The sequence below is a fragment of the Malaclemys terrapin genome, chromosome 1 (assembly GCF_027887155.1).
Source record: "Malaclemys terrapin pileata isolate rMalTer1 chromosome 1, rMalTer1.hap1, whole genome shotgun sequence".
Classification (NCBI taxonomy): Eukaryota; Metazoa; Chordata; order Testudines; family Emydidae; genus Malaclemys; species Malaclemys terrapin.
In genome coordinates, this window is record NC_071505.1 from 212,471,251 (window position 1) to 212,489,568 (window position 18,318).

The 18,318-nt window shown below is 40.6% G+C and overlaps 1 protein-coding gene across 1 annotated transcript in view; it reads right to left on the bottom strand.

Annotated features, from left to right (window-relative positions):
- The window catches only part of PHEX (phosphate regulating endopeptidase X-linked), a 137,000-nt gene that overhangs the window by 88,395 nt on the left and 30,287 nt on the right, over window positions 1-18,318 (bottom strand). The window contains exons 4-7 of the mRNA XM_054006123.1: window positions 7,825-7,911; window positions 5,343-5,569; window positions 1,854-1,922; window positions 339-455 (exon numbers count right to left, since the gene is read on the bottom strand). Coding sequence (XP_053862098.1) covers window positions 339-455; window positions 1,854-1,922; window positions 5,343-5,569; window positions 7,825-7,911 — 500 coding nt within the window. The remainder of the gene's footprint in view (window positions 1-338; window positions 456-1,853; window positions 1,923-5,342; window positions 5,570-7,824; window positions 7,912-18,318) is intronic.

Genomic DNA, 18,318 nt, shown 5'->3' on the forward strand with positions numbered 1-18,318 from the left:
TGATTGCACTAGAGGGACACATTTAACTAAAACAGCCTGCATCAAAACTCAAACTAATAATTATTTTGCAGATTTAAAGGATGGACTATACTCCCATGGTTGGTTATTTCAGGACAGATTTCTGAGTTAACAGTCAACTAATGCAGAAGGTTTGCTTTGGGCTTTTCTTTTTCATACTTTCACTACTGTTTCTACTCCTCCACTTCACCTTTCAAGAAATGTTACAAAGTTTGTTAATATAAAATAATTGCACAAAGGAAAACCAGTAATATAGTATTGTTTCAATTCATGCATCTTTTTAGCAGTTAGTTACAATTACACATTATAAAATTACTAACCTCAGCTATTTTAATTTCCAGTTTCAGAACTGACTTCATATCAGACTCTGCCCGTGAGGCATTAGCACCCAAAAGCACTGCAATATCAACCATGAACTGCAAAAAGGCTTCTCTGTACTGAAGAGAAAGAAGAATGAAATGAGCATTGCAGTTACTTCTGAGGGTGGCTGTAACAGTAAAAGGAAAAGTATTCTGCATTTAAGTCATTGTTTCAAGTGGAAGATAAGCATTTTGTGAGCCTGGCTTGATTCCACCGCAGGAGAACCAGGGAAATAACGCCATAACAGGTATTGTGCTGATAGGATCTCTCTGTAGTTCACTGAATATAGCTTTCAAAACATACCAAATGGCATGTGTGTGTTGGATTGAGACATACCTACAGATGTTAGAGCTCAGAGAGTTAGTATATACCAAGCCAAGCTGTAAATCTACAGCACACTAGCATACCATGCACTAACGGCCGGGTAGACTAAAAGTTCACTATAGTGCTTTGACCTACTACTGTATCAAACAGCATGCAGTAGCAGGATCCACATGGTCAGTTCATGGTAAGCTAGTGTGCTGTAGATTTACACCCCAGCTCGCCCTTACAAAATAATTGAATATGTATATTTGTATAGAAAATATATTCCTAGAATGATCTCTCTGCAACAACTCACTCCCGTCCTCCAGTCTTGCACTGAGCTTTTGGATGCCCTAGGTCTTCTGATGTCTTGGAGGACATCTGGTGGAATCCTATCAGCCAGCATTCAAGACAGGAATAAAATTATACTCCAATTAACTACATATTTCACCTTCTGGTAGATGTAGTTCACTGGAGACACCACCTGGCCAGAGGGATGCCACTGGAAAACTCACTAGCTCACCTGAGAGCTAGGCGGGGGAAGGAAAAGGGTCAGAACTTGGATGAGGGCAATCACCACTGCCCCATGAAGATTGTGGGGATATATTTATAGAGTCTGGGGCTACAGGTGCTGGACATTGCATAATTTCCCTCATACTTAGGGGGAAAGGTGCTGCAAGTACTAAATATTGGGATAATCATTGAACACTTTTGGATCTTGCAATCCCTACTCAACTGTGAGCATGAAGAGGTTTGGAAGGGGCCATAGGAAGAAAAGAAACTGAAGACCTTGGAACCTATTGAGGGTCTCCTCATTCTGGGATTAAATACATCTAAATGTATTTGACAATAATGATCTAAAATACCAGAACTTAATACAGTGTTGGTGCTTAGAGACATTAGATCATTTTACATAGTTTAATTGAACCAAGCCAAAACTTACTATAAGGTTCAGGTTTGGTTCAGAGGAAATGCAGAGCTAAATTTTTATTTTTATAATTTTTCTAAAATGAAGAATACTCTGGATGAGAACAAGAGACGTGCAATTAACTGTAGTATAAACAAGCATAAATAGCAAACCACAGAGCCCAATCTCAATTTGGAGCTCAGCTAAAAAGAAAAAATTCATAGTGGGAAAATGATTTATCAAAGCTCAAGTTACTAATACTTACAGATTTAGCTTCTGTGGTATTATCAAGGTAATCTTCCCGTGCGGTTAGAGACAGGGTTGCTTGGTCTAGCTGTTAAAATAAACAGGAAAAGTATATAATACTCCTTATATAGTCTGTATTACACACATACACACAATTAACTGCCATCAATAAGAGAGGTATTTTTCTGGTTGTTAGAATAGGTGATATAGGGGCTAGTGGATCTGATCACCAGTTTAGGATAAACAACTGGCCATGCCCAAGAGTACAGCTCTTCGGGACTCTTTAACACAAAAAACTGTAACACGTTCTTCAGATAAGATTGTAGGGCTCTCTGGCCTGCAAGACCTTAAGGCACTGGACCTTAGCCCAGCGCAGGGGGGGTTCGCAGGACTTGCAGCCATCTACTGCAGCCAGAGTGTGCATTCTGAGACTTCTCCTAGTCCCAACCAGCCTCATGAACTGGGGCCCTCAATTATATCCCCTGACTGGGATCCATTAGCACCAATCACTAAATGTTGTCTGGCTGGGACAGATGATTCCCAGCACCTGCCTGCTGGGCTCCTCTTCAGAATAGGACAGGCTGCTCCTCGGCTCCCCTGACCCTTAAAGGGGCACACCGCCCTGTTATGCTGTCCTATAACACTAACATACAATCAATTGTGCAACATTGTAATAAATCCCACAGGAACTCCCACAAGCAGAAAACTTTAAAGTGCACTGCATGGCATTAACCACACTTGGACTGACCTCAACTCCATTATACTCAATGAAGCTTTAGAAGCCCCAAGAAATAAACAAATCACCACCTGCAATATAAATGAGATTGTCCTACTGTTGAAAAGATGGTGCTGAAACCTTTTTCAGAGAGTCTTTTTACAGCACGTTTAAGGTTCACACTGATTTATATTTGTTCTGCAGGATGAAATAATCATGCCGGGATATTTGCATATTGCTGCAAGTCCTTTATCAGGCAAACTCCCTCTGAAGTCAATTTTTTTTAAATTACTTCTGGAAACTCTCATTTTTCCCAAAGCACTATATTGGCTCATGTTAGACTGAGGTACAGATGCCCATTTTGAAGGCACAATCAATTTCAGAACACTGAATAATATATTGATGAGGTCACCAGCAGCAGTATTGTTGCTGCAAGAGTACTACTGTGGAGAATTTTGTTTTTAAAAAATATGATGCGCTGCCCAATGAACAAACATTAGATTTAAGTATATAGTTTTACACAAGCACATTTTTAGAAACAGAAGGAAACAAATAATAGCAATATAGCATATTTATATTTATTAAATTTGGTGGGAGGTTTAAATGTGTGATTTTTTTTTTTTTTGGAATTTGAAATAAATAAAAACAACCGGAGTGTCAAATACATAAATGTTGTCATTTCTATATCACCTGCTATTTGAAAGCATTTGTAACATATCGTATACAGAATAATACAAATAATTCATATAAATCACTTCCTCAATTGGAACTTTGGAAGATTCCTCTAATTGTTGAAAAGCACATGGCAATGATACTCAACAGCTTTATGATTTCTGAGGAACAATATCACTGTACTATTTCTCAACATGTCCAAGTGAAAAGAAAGTACCTACAGCAGCAACAGTAGATCTCGGATGATTTTGTTTGTTTTAAGTAATCATCCGATGATTGAAATGCTTATCTGAACTTGGCCAACTCTTTTTTGGTCTAGAAATCAGGCGTGAGGTCTTGGAAGAACAGAATTTCTTCCAAACTTTTTTATACTTGGCTCCATTAGGGCTGGAAATATATTCTAGTTGAAACCAAGAAATGCAAAGATGTGAGAAAAAGCAAAAGCAAAGGAAAGCTAATCAGTTTCTTTAGCCCTCAGGAAAAGGTTCAGGTTGGATTTGAGTAGAGTTTTTTATTTCATCTGAACCACATTGCTCATGAACCTGTAATGCTGAGAGAGAAAGCTTAAGAATGTTAAAATATATCTCTTCCTGTAAATAGATTTAAATACTTCATTACTCATCTACCCTCCTGGAATTAATTAAAACATTTAGTTACTAAGCAGAATATTGGCAGAGGCACTCTGCAAATGGAGCTTCTAATCAAATTACCAATGAGCAGTCATTCAGACTGTGCAGTTAAGTTATGCACTTAAATACTACTAAACAAATTCAGTGGACACACTAGTAGATATAATCCATCACTAGGAGACTAGCAAAAGGATCTGTCCCAACCAACAATTTATGTGGGTGAGTTGGGTTACCTAAATAGCTTCTTGGAAAATACTTCCTATACAGATTCTAGTCTTTCACCCATTAGAAAAAGACCTTTGGCCAAAGCATCTGAACATCATTCAAGTAGTCTGTACATGGGAATCCGCTAATGAAAACAAGGAAGTGGCTCGTTAATTTGATTTACTATTGACTCTATGAGTAGTGGAAAGAATCTCTTCAAGGGAATGTTAGGAATATAAAAATTTATGTCAGTTGGCAATCCCTGACCTGGTTTTGAAAACTGTGACCCAGAATCAATAACAAATCTAGTATCAGAAAAGTTAAGGTCCACAATATCCCTACACAATCTATGTAATGCCCAGAAGGCAACTTTTATATAAGGATCACCCATTTTATTTCACTTTTGTGACTGGTCACTTTCCACTTTGCCTTTAACTCTCTCTAGCACAGACATACAATCTCATTGCTGGTAACTGGTGGGTTGGGTTATATGGTTTAGGGTTGTTTTTTTCTTGTTAAAAAGCAACAAAAATTTGGACCAAGTCTCACATGTTAACCCAGGTGACAACCTGCCTACCTAAATTCTACCTGTCCTGGTGACAACCTGCCTACCTAAATTCCCCCTGAAGTTTCAATAGGATACAACTAGGTAACATATTTTAATTCATTTACTGTCCTAAATTGTTGTGTAGTGTTGGCATGAATTGCTAACCTGCAGCCATGTTACACTGCAGAAGTGATTGCATTTCACTGAAAGGTTAAGTGACTCCTGTATTTAAAGCATGAATGAGTTTGGGGATCATATGAAATGAATGACGACATATCAATATAGGACAATATATTAGTGCCACCAATTAAATGCCTAATGAAGTGGAATATCCCAAATGTATAATACTTGCAAATGATACACCATCTTTTATCTTCACAGAAAAAAATATTCCTCCTCACACAAATATATAGGACACAAAAACCATCAAGAATCAGATTCTGACCTCATTTGGATACCCACATCGATCTTGGATATTGATTCATCAGGAATATATTTTACTCACAATTCTGCCCTATTAAGGAATAAAATATCCTATCTACATACATTTTTCACCCGTGATAGTGTAACACATGGTACCTAATGGCTTCTAAATTCCCATATATGGGTGATCATGTATATATACAAACCACTGGGTACTAACGGTTACAGCTAAACTTAAATTAACACAGAATCGAACTCACTTTTTAAAATGGATCACATAGCTATGACAAGTAGCATATTAGAAATGTTATACTGTACCTTTAAGATGTGTTTATTGGAGGTTTTGTCATCAGGAGCCACATACAAACGGATGAAGACAGAGTTACTGTACTGACCACGAAAAGTTGCAAGGGTCTGGAGCATGCTGAATTTCCTTTCTGACCATTGTCCTTCAGGTCCGATGTTAGACTCCAGCACAGGCCAACGGAACAGCGAATGCTTCAGTATACTTAACAGTGGCTTTGCATCAACTTTTTCAATTTTATCTTAAATGACAAGATGTGCCAACATTAAAGTTCCAGACAATTCAAACCCAGTAGTGGGTATAAAGTCATGCCAATGAGACAGAAAGGTTTATAGACTGATCAATTTCTAGGCAAGACTAAACAGAATAGCTCAAACCTAATGCCTTGGGTAGTCTTTTGCTAAAAAGACGCCTCTGAAAATAAGAGTACACCTCTACCCCAATATAACGCGACCCGATATAACATGAATTCGGATATAAAGCGATAAACCAGTGCTCCAGAGTGGCGGGGCTGCGCACTCCGGTAGATCAAAGCAAGTTCGATATAACGCGTTTTCACCTATAACGCGGTAAGATTTTTTTGGCTCCCGAGGACAGCGTTATATCGAGGTAGAGGTGTATATGACTCCTTTATCACAGTTTATCCAAATCAAGCATTGATAGCCTGGGCAAGGAGAAACTTGCATTGCATTCAGCTGCACTGTGCCTGTACTTGGAATGTAAACCTCTCTACACTCTAATTCTACGGTATGTTCATCATAGCCAATGGAAGAAATGTTTCAGATAAATCATACATAGTGATAATCTAGGTCAGATTTAAAATATAAAGTAAGAATCAGTTTAGGACTACAGTGATGAACTCTATGGAACACCCTAAGACTGACAGAAATGTCATTTGTTGTTTAAGAAAACGGGATGAAAAACTTGCCTTTTAAATAATGGCTGTGGGCTAACAGGGAATGAAATAACATGCAGTAACGAAATCCTGCTGGTGATTGCTCAACAACTGGCATAGGAGTTTGATTGCTATTTGCAAACAAAATTGAGAGGGAATGGGAATGGCCAGAGAGAGAATACAATGGAGTGTGCAACAGAAAAAACATGTAGGCAGTCAGCTTCATAGCATGTTGGAGCATCAGAAAAGAAATACTCCATAAGACGGGGGGGGGGGGGGGGGGGAACAACTTCTAAAAAAAAATTCTGGGAGAACAACAGAGGAACATGTTGAGGAACCAAGTCTACCAGGTTTGATCCCCTACCCCCTCAAGGAACTGACTCAAGAGATTCCAGAAACTTTAAAGATAAATTGCTAACTGCATTTGACCCAGAAGAGCCACAACTAAAACAGATTTCACAGTACCAGCACCTTGTGGAGACATTAGGGCAGCATGAGATTTTTGGGCAGTGGAGGTTCTAGAGATATACATAAATGTGACTGGTGAAGAAACTGTGAGAGTTGAAAGTGGACATAGAGTTACAAGAGACCACAACCTAGGCTAGGGCCAGGTGTATACACTACAGCTGCACTGATGAGAGGAGAGAGCAAGGAATACTGCAAGCCATCCCGGAGATACTTTGAGAGGGTTCTGCAGTCAGGGCCCAGTTGAAGAGTTGGCTTGTGAGCCCTACCATTTGGGTGCCCCGATGTAGAGGAAATAGGAATGCAAAGAAGAATTTCAATTTTCATTAGAAAAAATGAACATTGTTTCTAGCTTGTTTATGAAAACTACTTGATGGAAGTCATTCACTAAGGTCAAAGAGAACAAGCAGGGGCGGGCCAGCAAAAGACTGAGGAACCTAAAGATCCTGATCTCCTTCACTCTGCCACCCATCCTTTTAATGTCAAATGACTCCACTGAGTTTGGGGTGTGTCCCAAAGTATCACCTCACTTACCCTCCCCAAAATCCTCAGGCCAGAACTGTACATACTAGTATGATAATAAAGGAGAGACTTTTGTTAGTGTTGAAGAGCAGGGATGACAAATATTTATTGCAGAGCCTGAAAACTGTCTATCTGATATAGACTCAGGGGTTCAGAGCGAGAAGCCTGAGGGCACAAGCTGAGATGGTAAAGTTTGGAGCCATCTGGTCCTTAATTGCCAGCTGAACAATCCCATCAGAGGATTCTATGAAACAATTTACTCATTTAACCTGTCAGTCAATGCTCCCACATCATTCTGAGAGTCCCTTAAAGCATAATCACTTTTCAAAGGAGAACTATGTAAATATGGTATCTTGTGCCTTTGTATATTCAGAGGCACATTGCCTGACTTTATTGACAAAACAAGACTCTGAACTTGCAATTGGATCCATGTGAGTGGATCTTTCATTTGCTTGGAGCCTCACTGAGTTCGGTGAGTACAAATGATGGCCTGCATGGGTACAAAGGCAGGGTCTGGGCCTAAGCTTTTACTGCTTTCTTCTGTTAGCGCGTCAGAACCTAATATGGGTAATATACAGCCCACCCAGGCCCCAAAATAAAATAAAATCACTTACTCTCATTCATACATGATGAGTAAAGGATCTTGGCTTTCTGTACAGCTTCACTGTCCCGTCTCTTGCTGATAGGTTTCTGTAGCAGTGCTGTGAAGCATACACAGTAAAATAAGTTTCTCCCAGGCCTTGGAAAATGCAGGGTTTGGTTTGTTTTTTAAATCATGCTGCTGGTTGGAAAATGTATCGTCATGGGATGACTTCATGGTCTAAATACCACTCATCTCCTCAAAACAACAATTTTAAATCCTAGCTGGGTTGACTCAAATCTTACCCCTTCCAGGGTACTTAAACTGAGTTACTCTAAAGAGTTGGGAGGGGAGAGAGCCAATAAGGAGGAGACTTTCAAATAACTTTAAAACACAAGCTTTGAGTTACAATTTTTTAAAAACTGCATTATGAAGGAAGTGAAAATCATTGCAGAATATAGCTCATCCTTTTTCTTTTAAGGCAGGGTCAGGGAGGATAGATCTTGCAAGTAGCTGAACAAGTCATTTCATTCCAGGGCCAATGCTGCTCTAAATCACTATTTACCAGGGCCAGCTTTTCATTTTTTGGCCACTGCCTTTTCCAATCATTTACCATACCACTGGCCCCACCATACCACTGACCCCACCATGGTATTTACCATACCACTGTCCCCACCAGGGCCGGTGGAAGGATGTTTCGCGCCCTAGGTGAAACTTCCACCGTGTGCACCCCACGTCCCCGAGCCCCCGCCCTGAGGCACCCCCCCCCACGGCAGCTCCCCCCTCCACCCTGAGGCAGCCCCCCGGCCCCCGCGGCAGCTCCCCACCCCAGCTCACCCCTGTCCCGCCTCCTCCCCAAGCACACTGTCACCGCTTCACTTCTCCTGCCTCCCAGGCTTGCGGCGCTAATCAGCTTAGGTGCCGCAAGCCTGGGAGGCAGGAGAAGTGAAGCAGCCACGGCATGCTCGGGGAGGAGGCGGGGCAGGGGTGAGCTGGGGCGGGGAGTTCCCCTGCGTGCCGCCCCCCGCCCCCCTTGCTGCAGGCAGCCCTCCCCGCGCCCCACTGCCCAGCTCCCTCCGCCTAAATGCCAGCGGTGACCGGGGTGGCCGAAGATCCGGCCGCCGCGGTCGCTGCCAACGAAAATGGCGCCCCCCCAAATCCTGGCACCCTAGGCGACCTCCTAGGTCGCCTAAATGGTTGCACTGGCCCTGGTCCCCATTGTTGTCTCTTATAGGATGGGCTCAAGAGTGAAGCTTGGTGATGACAGTCAATTCCATGCTGGAGGAATGGGGCAGCTTTCTCTCTACCAGTTACAGTACTAGAGACTATGAGGATGAGTGCCCATAATGGCCACTGTCTTCAGTAGTATCTTAAGGAACTCAGCATTTCTCAGGAGGCACTAAGCACTTTGAAGGACCTGGCATAAAGAACATTACAAATACGACTCACATCCACCCATTTGAGGAACAGAAATCTACACACAGAGAAAAAGAGCAGAAGACAACAAAAATTCTCCTACCAGTTAATGTATAATGCTTATTCTCCTACCAGCTAATGCATAATGTAGCAGAGTACTGCAGGTGAAGTTCTGTATTAACACCTCGGCAACAGTGTGGCTGGCATCAGTTTTGAGTGGTTCAAATTGTCTTATTATAACTGAATAAATACCAAAAATAACAGAACAACAAAATTGTTTGGTTGGTTTTTAAAGAAGTTTTTAACATGATACTGCTGTTTTAGTTTCAGATAAGAATCTCCCCCAATCTACTGCAGGGCACAATTCCTGATAGATTTGATTCCAAATCTTAATCTTAATATTTCTAAGCTTCATAAACCCAACATTATAACTGTCACCAACATATCTCTACCAGAAGGCTCATAAGCAAAGTTCTCAATGGAAGTAGCTCAGTCCCTTTATTTTTTTAACAAGATTATCAGATCTGTCCAAGATTTAAATATGGAATTTTAAAGGAAATTGTGATTCAGATCTCAATAAATCTAAAAATGAAAAATAGCCTCCTACTAAAGCCAATGCAATCATTTCTGTTTCTTGCCAGAGAGTTGCATCAGTCATGAAAATTGGAAGCTTACAACATTGGATGGCTAAAGCCTAGCCCAGAAGAGGGGAAGACAATAAGCTAAAATAAAATAAAACCAACTCTAGAACTGCACTAACATAAAATCCTATTAAAATCAGACCTGGTGCTTTCCACTGAATAACTTTTTTTTTTTTTTTTAACTTGCTACAAGAAGCAGCTGTAACACTCATTACATTACTGCAAAGAATGACTGAGAGCAAGACACTTCCAATTTGCTTAGAAAAAATAAAAAAATTTGCAAAGAATATTCTGGATTCTGACTGTGAAACATGGGAAGCCCAGTTTTCAAAAATGGGAATCTTAACAAAATGGTCAAATCCTGCATTTGGACCCTCAAAATTGGCTCTTTGGGATAGAAATGCTCTTTTTAGCAGACCCATGTGACTGAGCCTCGAAGTTCAGATTCGGATCCTAACTGCCCCTTGAGAGGATTCCAATTTGGTGTTCTGGTTCAGGCCTCTCTCTCCGTTTTTTATATCCTGAGGTGCTAATGCGAATATCCAAACGCACAATTTGGACATCCTTCTCCTATTTAAACTGCCATGTATGAAAACTTTCAAGTACTAGAATTCTCTTTGCTACCACAAACTTGAGTAAGAGTGAGGAAAGAGGAGGAGGAATGGGTCTCTTTATATCTATATCTACGTACACACACATTATAGGAGGAGCTGGTAGCAACCTCTATATTTAGCCTAACACTTTCCCGTATGAAGGATTCTTGCAACCATTCCTGTGAGAAACTCTCACACCATTGTTTGCAGCAGGCCTTTGATATTGGGCAGGTGGAATGTGCTCATGCTAGAGAAGCACTTTTTCATTGTCTCGAGAAATTCTGTTCATTTTTTGCTGAGGTATAAACTGTTAAAAAATCCTGTTTCTCTTCTCTTGCTTGCGTTCCTCAGGAAAAATGTTGGCAGACTGCCAGAATAATCACTGCATGCACAAATTCTAAGGCCAGGCTCATGTCACCATCAAAGCAGCAGCAACAGGAATATCTGGGAGCTGCCAGAGCAGCTAGAGTGGGCTAGGAAAGGGTCCCCCCATCCCCAGACCTGGCTCATGGGCCCAGTGGCCTCTGCCCTCTTCTGAGAGTACCAACATGGGGCAAGGTTTCTTCTCCTCACACTGCAACCTCACCACTCAGGCTGAACACCTGTTCCCTAGCAGCCAGCCCCCTGTCCCTCTGAGGAGATGGAGTTGCAGATCCTCTAACTCCCAAAGGTAGGGAATAGGAAAGAAAACAGGAAAACTGCACACAAGATCAACCACCATTCGAACCCACCACATAGTCCACCCCACCCTCTGTGGGCACCAAGTGGGGCAGGAGCTACGCCAATTCCTAGTGGGGGCTAGAGAAAGAGGGAAGAGAGCCAGGCCAGGCTGGGATCCCCCTTCACAAACCAGCCTTCTGCTGCTTACAGCCCATGTAGTTAGTTCTGAAGATCCAGTAGCAGCAATTTGTACTGCAGTGCTAACAGTTCAGAGTCGAAACTCTGATGATGATGATGGGGGAGGGATGGCTACAGTCACACATGATAGAACCTTTTTCCTTTTAAAACAACCTAGAAAATTACATTTAAAGCTATATTAGAAGAAAGTTATTTAGTTTTCAGACTCAAGCACTCAAAAGTTAGGAAGTGTTAGATTTGCACTTGCTTGCACAATTTTAATTCCAGCGTACTTGTGCGTACGCGTTATGATACAGTCTTTAATTACATAGTCATCTATTACTTTTTCCACAAGATGCTTGCTTCATTCAGTGCACAGGATGTACAAGGGGGCAGAATTAAGGCTGCATAGGCAACCGCAAACCTAGTATTTCCTACCTTTCAAGTGCTTGACTTTGCAATCTAAATAATGTTCTTTTAATACAGATTTTTTAATATTACTCGTGTGCGTGTTTTATCTAATTATTTCAGTTTGTGAAAACATAGCTTCCTTTTATCCCTAAAGAGAGTGTTAGCCCTCCAAGGACCCCTTTCAAAAAATAAATAACAAATTTACTGTATGAAAATACAACTAATTTCAAAACTTTTAGACTCTGCACAGTCCAGCTTATCAAAGAATGCGCCATCTGAAGCTGCTGAGATGCACAGTACCATTGTGTATTGTCTCCCGTTCTCTTTAACATGGGTATGCTTCCTCTTCTCTTGGTTACTTGCCAATATAACGTAATATAACCACTGGCGCCTGGTCCATGTGTCACTATCAGAGTTCATGTGTAATCCAGCCTGCTGCTAGCCACTACTGATAATTTGATTCCCAAGGCTGTTGAAAGTGACCAGAAAAGGAGGTCTGAGAAGTGCAGGAAGTGGGGGGTAAAACTGACAAGAGAAGTAGTGAACTAAGAGGAGGGCTAGAGAGGTTAAAATTAACAAAAAGGAAAAATGACACTGATATTACTATGGGATGGAGGGTTCTGAAACACAGGGGAAGGGTGTGAAACTAGTAAAGGAAGCAGGGAATAGTGAGAGACTGATATGTGCAACAAACGAAGGCGAGGAGGCTAGCACTACAAAAAGAGAAGAATGTAGTGCTTTGAGCTATGAAACTGCTGCTTTAGTTTCTTACATGCTGCACATTTACATTTCTAAGAATTCTCCCAGGGCATATGTAACCCACTCACCTCCTGGGTGTGGTGTTGTGTCCCATCCAGTGGCACTGAGACCACAGAGGGAGGGAGAGAGAGAGAGAGAGCGAGAGAGAGATTAATGAGTCTGCTCTACAGCCTTAGCTAAAAGTAGCTTTTAGCTCATGCGGTAGAGACTCATGCACTCAGCTCCAGAGGCTCCAGGTTCGATACGACCCACTGACGACCAGGGTCTGTCGGCGTTACACATAGAGTTCGACAGTCATTTTGTTCTACGAATTGCTGCAGCCTACTACAGAGGAGACGCCTGCTATGGTAGAGAGTTTACATTTCCTCTTTCTTCTTCTTGTTTCCCATAATCTAAAATAAAAATATTTCAGAGTACATTGCTGCTCTTTGTGTGTTATTAGTCGTAAAGCTTTTTATTATTAATTATTATTACTATTATTGAGTAAGGAAAACAGAGTGGGATGGGAGACACAAGTAGACCAAATTTTCAAGAGAGACCTGGGTCCAGTTTTCAAGGGCTCAGCACTAACAACTGAGGCCAGATTTTCAAAAATGTTCAACTCCCATTTAGGCACCTAGGTAAGGGTCTAGATTGTTAGAGAGTCTCAGCAACCTGCAGCTGCCATTCCAACATCTATGGACAGATTCTCAAGACTTTAGCACCCATCAGGCTGAGTTCTTTTGAAAACCTGGCCTGAGCTGCGGGAAGCGGCACGGGCCAAGGGACGTGCTGGCCGCCGCTTCCTGCAGCCCCCATTGGCCTGGAGCGGCGAACCGCAGTCAGTGGGAGTTGCGATCGGCTGAACCTGCGGATGCTGCAGATAAACAAACCAGCCCGGCCCGCCAGCGGATTTCCCTGACAGCCTGCGTATCAAAGGTTGCTGATCTCTGGGATAGATGTTCCTAAATGACAGCACAGAAGGGTGCCAAATAACTAAGGGCCTACGCCTGAAAGGTATTAAGGACCCACAACTCCCACTGACACCTCTAGTTGTTTCAAGAAGTCAGCACCTCTGAGGCCCTTTTGATGTAAACTCTTCGGGACAGAGACTGTGTCTTCTGTGTCTGTAAGGCACAATATAAAAATGAGTAAGAATAGTTCATGGCTCTTCAGATTCCAGAATCCATTAGTACACTTTGTCTTAGGCACCATGGTCATGGGCATAAAATAGGACTCTAGATAGGTAGTGAGGTAGATTAGAAAGAAGGAAATCTCACTTGTTTTATAACCTCTCTGAAACTAATACTTTATCCCATAGTGTCCATTATAACTAGATTACGCCTTCTCTTTAGTCACTGCTTTAATTTCCTTCAAAGTTCCAAATTAATTTTAAAATTCTTCTCCAAGGGACTTTACTATCAGTCTCATCATCTGATTTCTACACTTCAGTATGTGCCAGATGGCTTGGGCACCGGATTTATTTTATATGTAAAGATGGATATAAATAGGGCAAGTGTCCAAATCTGTTGTTAACTACGCTCCAAAGCTCTGGAATGCTGTAACTTGCCTCATTTAGTGAGTGTCATCTGTGTGCTCTGAAGTATGTTCAAGGTGTTCATGGTCTCTTAAACCTTCTGAGTTTTCCAAATTTTTTAACTGGTTTGGGGTCATTTCCTTTTGTCAAGAGAATTAAAGGCTGAAAGACTCTGGTTGCAAATGTCTATTTTTGGCTGCCTCGATGTTAAGAATCGGATCAAATCACTTTATATAGGTCTTACTTGATCTTGCCCAAAGCACTGAGGAGATAACTCTAATATAAAATAATATACAATTAGGAACAGTGCTCAACACTATGAATTCTAGATGCTCAGACATCAATGTGATGGGCACAGTACAAAATCTTATTAGATAGGCAAACAGAATCAGTAGCCGCAGCATCTTTCCCTTGGGAAAAGGTATTCTTACTAAATCCATTCAGAGGACACGATAGACTAAAAAGGCAAACTTTCTGAGGTTTACTACCCCTACAGTAAATAGCAATCATCTACTGTTAAAAGTAAGTATAATTCACTTTACAAACTAAGCATTTTTTTCTTTTTCTTTTTTTTAACTATTCTAAAGCTGCCTGAGAATAGCCTTGTGGTTACATTGGTACCTTTAATCTTACTTGCTATTTCTAGCTCTTGTTGATTTTCCAGCCTACAGTCTGACACAGCTTCTCTTTGGTTTTCAGACTCCTTGTTTTATTTACTGCAATGAGAAATCTCTCTTTTTCCCCCCCTAATTTGGACTGCATGAAAAAGAATCTGTTGTACAGCAAGGTCTGGGAAAAGATGGACCAGTTTGCATTTCATTTTTACTCAGAATAAAAATATAGATTCAAATTACCAAAGTCATGATACATCTATAAACTGTATACATTCTATGCTATTTTTGATTATTTAGCAGATACAATATATCTCTGGGAAACACATATCAACCAAGCATGTGATTAACTAGGTATATTTGATGCACTAGAAAAACAATATGAAAAGAACGTATTTTTCACACTTCTGACAACCTTCCTGGTTACAACTGGGGAGAGATTATTATCACAAGAAAGACAATTACATTTTTGTTTTGTATTCATTTCCCCTGCCCCTGCCTTTACCAACAATTGTAGTAAGTAGACATAGCAAATTTATATATTTGGAAAGAGAGATTTGTTAATGAGTTGAAATATATTACAATACTTTTCATGTTTCACCAGGGAATGAAGAAGGAACCACATGTGTGAGCATGCCAGTTGAAAGGCGTTCAGATACCATAATGATGGGTGCAGTAAAAAAACTTAATAGATCCATGCTGTATCCTGGAAAGTAGTGACTCCAAAAAGAACTCAAGCATAATAGTGGACAAGCGACTCAACATGACTCCCAATGAGATGCAGTGGCAAAAGAGAGTCGATGTGATTATTGGACGTATAAAAAGGGGAGTAGCGAGGAGGAATAGGGAGGCAATTTTAATGCTGTATACAGTATTGATGACGCTGATACTCAGGTGATCTGTGCCTGACAATAGGGGAGGGGCAGAAGAGGGGCAGCTGGCTTCAGCAGGTTACTGAATATGTTCAATACAAGCCAAGCAGCAAATCTGGGGGGCATGTGACCCCCCCCCCCCCACACACACACACACATTGCCTCTACTGATACTTGAATTCTGCATCCAGTTCTGGTGTCCACACTTTGAAATGGAATTGCAAAGTGGGAGAGGGTGCAGAAAAGAGCCACAAACATGAGTTAAGGGCTGGAGCAAAAGGCCTTAGAATGAGAGACTTAAAGAGCTCAATAAGTTTCGGTTACCAAAAAGAAGACTGAGAGGTGACTTGATTACAGTGTGTCAGTGTACCTGCACTGGGAGAAAATGCTGGTTATGAAAGGGCTTTTTAATGTAGCACAGAAAGGCATAACAAGAACCAATGGCTAGAAGCCAGACAAATTCAGATTAGAAATGAGGCAAAATATTTTCACAGTGAGGGTGATTAACCACTAGAACAAACTACCAAGGGAAGTGATAGATTCTCTAACTCTTGATGTCTTCAGATCAACACTGGATGCCTTTGTGGAAGATACGCTTTAACCAAACACAAGTTTTTGGGCTCAATGCAGGAGGTCAGACTAGATGATCTAATGGTCCTTTCTGGCCTTAAAAACTCTATAAATCTATAAGAAGGATCTCAAAGCACTTTATAGATATTAAGCATGAAGTGGGTACCATTTTATCAACATTTATAGATAAGGAAAATGAGCCAGAGAAGACCAATTCCTGCTTATCTTACTCATGTGAGTAGTCGTATTGATTTCAATGGTCCTCCTTTGTGAGAGTAAAGGCAAGCAGAGTTTGACCCAGAGACAGTAAGGGCTTGATCCTTGGAGGTATTGAATGCCTTTGACTCCCACTGAAGTCAGCAGGAATAGAAATTGCCCAGCATGTCACGTGAGATGCTCAATATCTTGCAGAATCAGACCTTAAATGGCTTGCACTAAGTCCCACAGCAAGTCAGTGCCAGAGCTGGAAATGTCTACTCTCATACTATATGTTTATTCCATACAAAAAAATTATGTTAAAAAAACACTAAAGATGCACCCTGAACCCCTAAAGGTTTACATGTGCAAGGTTAGCTCTGCCACAATGTGCATATGACTATGGGCTTTAATAGTATGATCACATGCCATGATTTTCTCATACTCTCTACGTTGGACATATAGAGAGCCAAACTTGTTAACATTTGTGGAAGATTCTTCCAGTAGTGGGCTGGCCAGGGTAACAGACACCATGATAAAAAACAATAAATGAAAGCCAGAGCTTTTGTTACGGAAGTCATGTCTTGACAAACACACAGCCTTAATTATAGTGGTGCAGATTTACACTAGCACATTCCAAGAAGTATTATTTCAGAATGGTTTGGGGTCAGCTGACATTCATTTAGAATATCTGATTTCTACTTCCATTTTTCAGGAAGTTCCCACAGAGCTTGGATATAAGAGAGAGAAGGCTGACATCTGGGAGTTTTATGAAAGAAGAAACACTAAGTATATAATGTTCTATCTCAAAATAAAAATACCAGCCACAAACATCTAAAATTAGGCACAACATTGTTCCTCTAACTTGACCAGTGGTCTCTTCTCCTGAATTCGATGTGCAGAAATTGAGTTCTATAGGTTGCATACCACAGCTCCCCTAATATAGAAATCCGGGTAAATGTAGGAGGTTCTGAATAAGATTTAACCAATACATTTTGATCTTTTGCGTATTAATTGGGAACAGGAGTAACTAGTCCTGTCATGCCTCAGAATGAGCTGTTCAGAGAAGATGTTGCTTGTGATATGTTATTTAAAAAAATATTTTATGATGTTGATATTGTGAAACATTTTATTCAAACTACATCTCACTATGACATTCAAGTCTGGATAACTGAAATTACCCATTATCACCCTTCTAGTATATTTTTTTTCTTCCTTAAACTCTTTTGCAATAAATATTCTGGATCAGGTTAACCACTGATCTACACGGAATCATTTCCACTGAAATCAATGAGGTTGCACCTTCTTACATCACTGGTGGATTTGGCCATATGACTTAACTTCACTGTGTTGATCTGGACATTGGTTGTATACCTACCAGCAAAGATATGGCCCCGATTCTGCAAACAGAACCACATGGACCTTTGTGCACACACACCCCAATAGTTCTCTTTGCAGGTTTAGGTCTTATACTTGTATTCTTGTAGCCTGGGATTCAATAAAGATTCTTCCTCAGTCTTGGTCCTCTTCCTGATCAGAAGTTAGTTCTGTAGAGTCTATGGAATCCTATGTACAGCACTGTTTCAATACCAATAAAACCCAACCTAGCTTCCACTGTATAGTTATTATAGTATTTGATTACGTTGTTTAATTCCACCATGTTTTAGAAAAGCCAATCATGTTGAGACCTTCTCCGAATGTCAAACATTCTAGCCTACCGATTTTTCCTGTTAAAAATTGGTATTTAGTAAAATATTACTTTTCTGGAATCTCATTGAGATGAGAACTACACTTACTTTTCTTCCCCCAGCACAAGCCACCTTTATTCACCTGCTTGACTCTAGTTCAGATATCTAATTTGCTCAGTCTATAACTCCCACCCACACCACACTCCTTTTTAAAGGTAATCTGCAAAAGGTTGTCCTTTTAAATACAAGCTTGCTTCTAAAATTCCAAAAGAACAAGTAAATTCGAAATCCCTCATAACGAAAAACTGATTCATGCAATTTAGTTGAACCTAATCAGCTCTATATTCAGCTCTATATTCAGATTAAGTATCAGAAATTTTCTTCTTGAAAAAAGGAATGTTTTGAGAAGGTGAAAATGC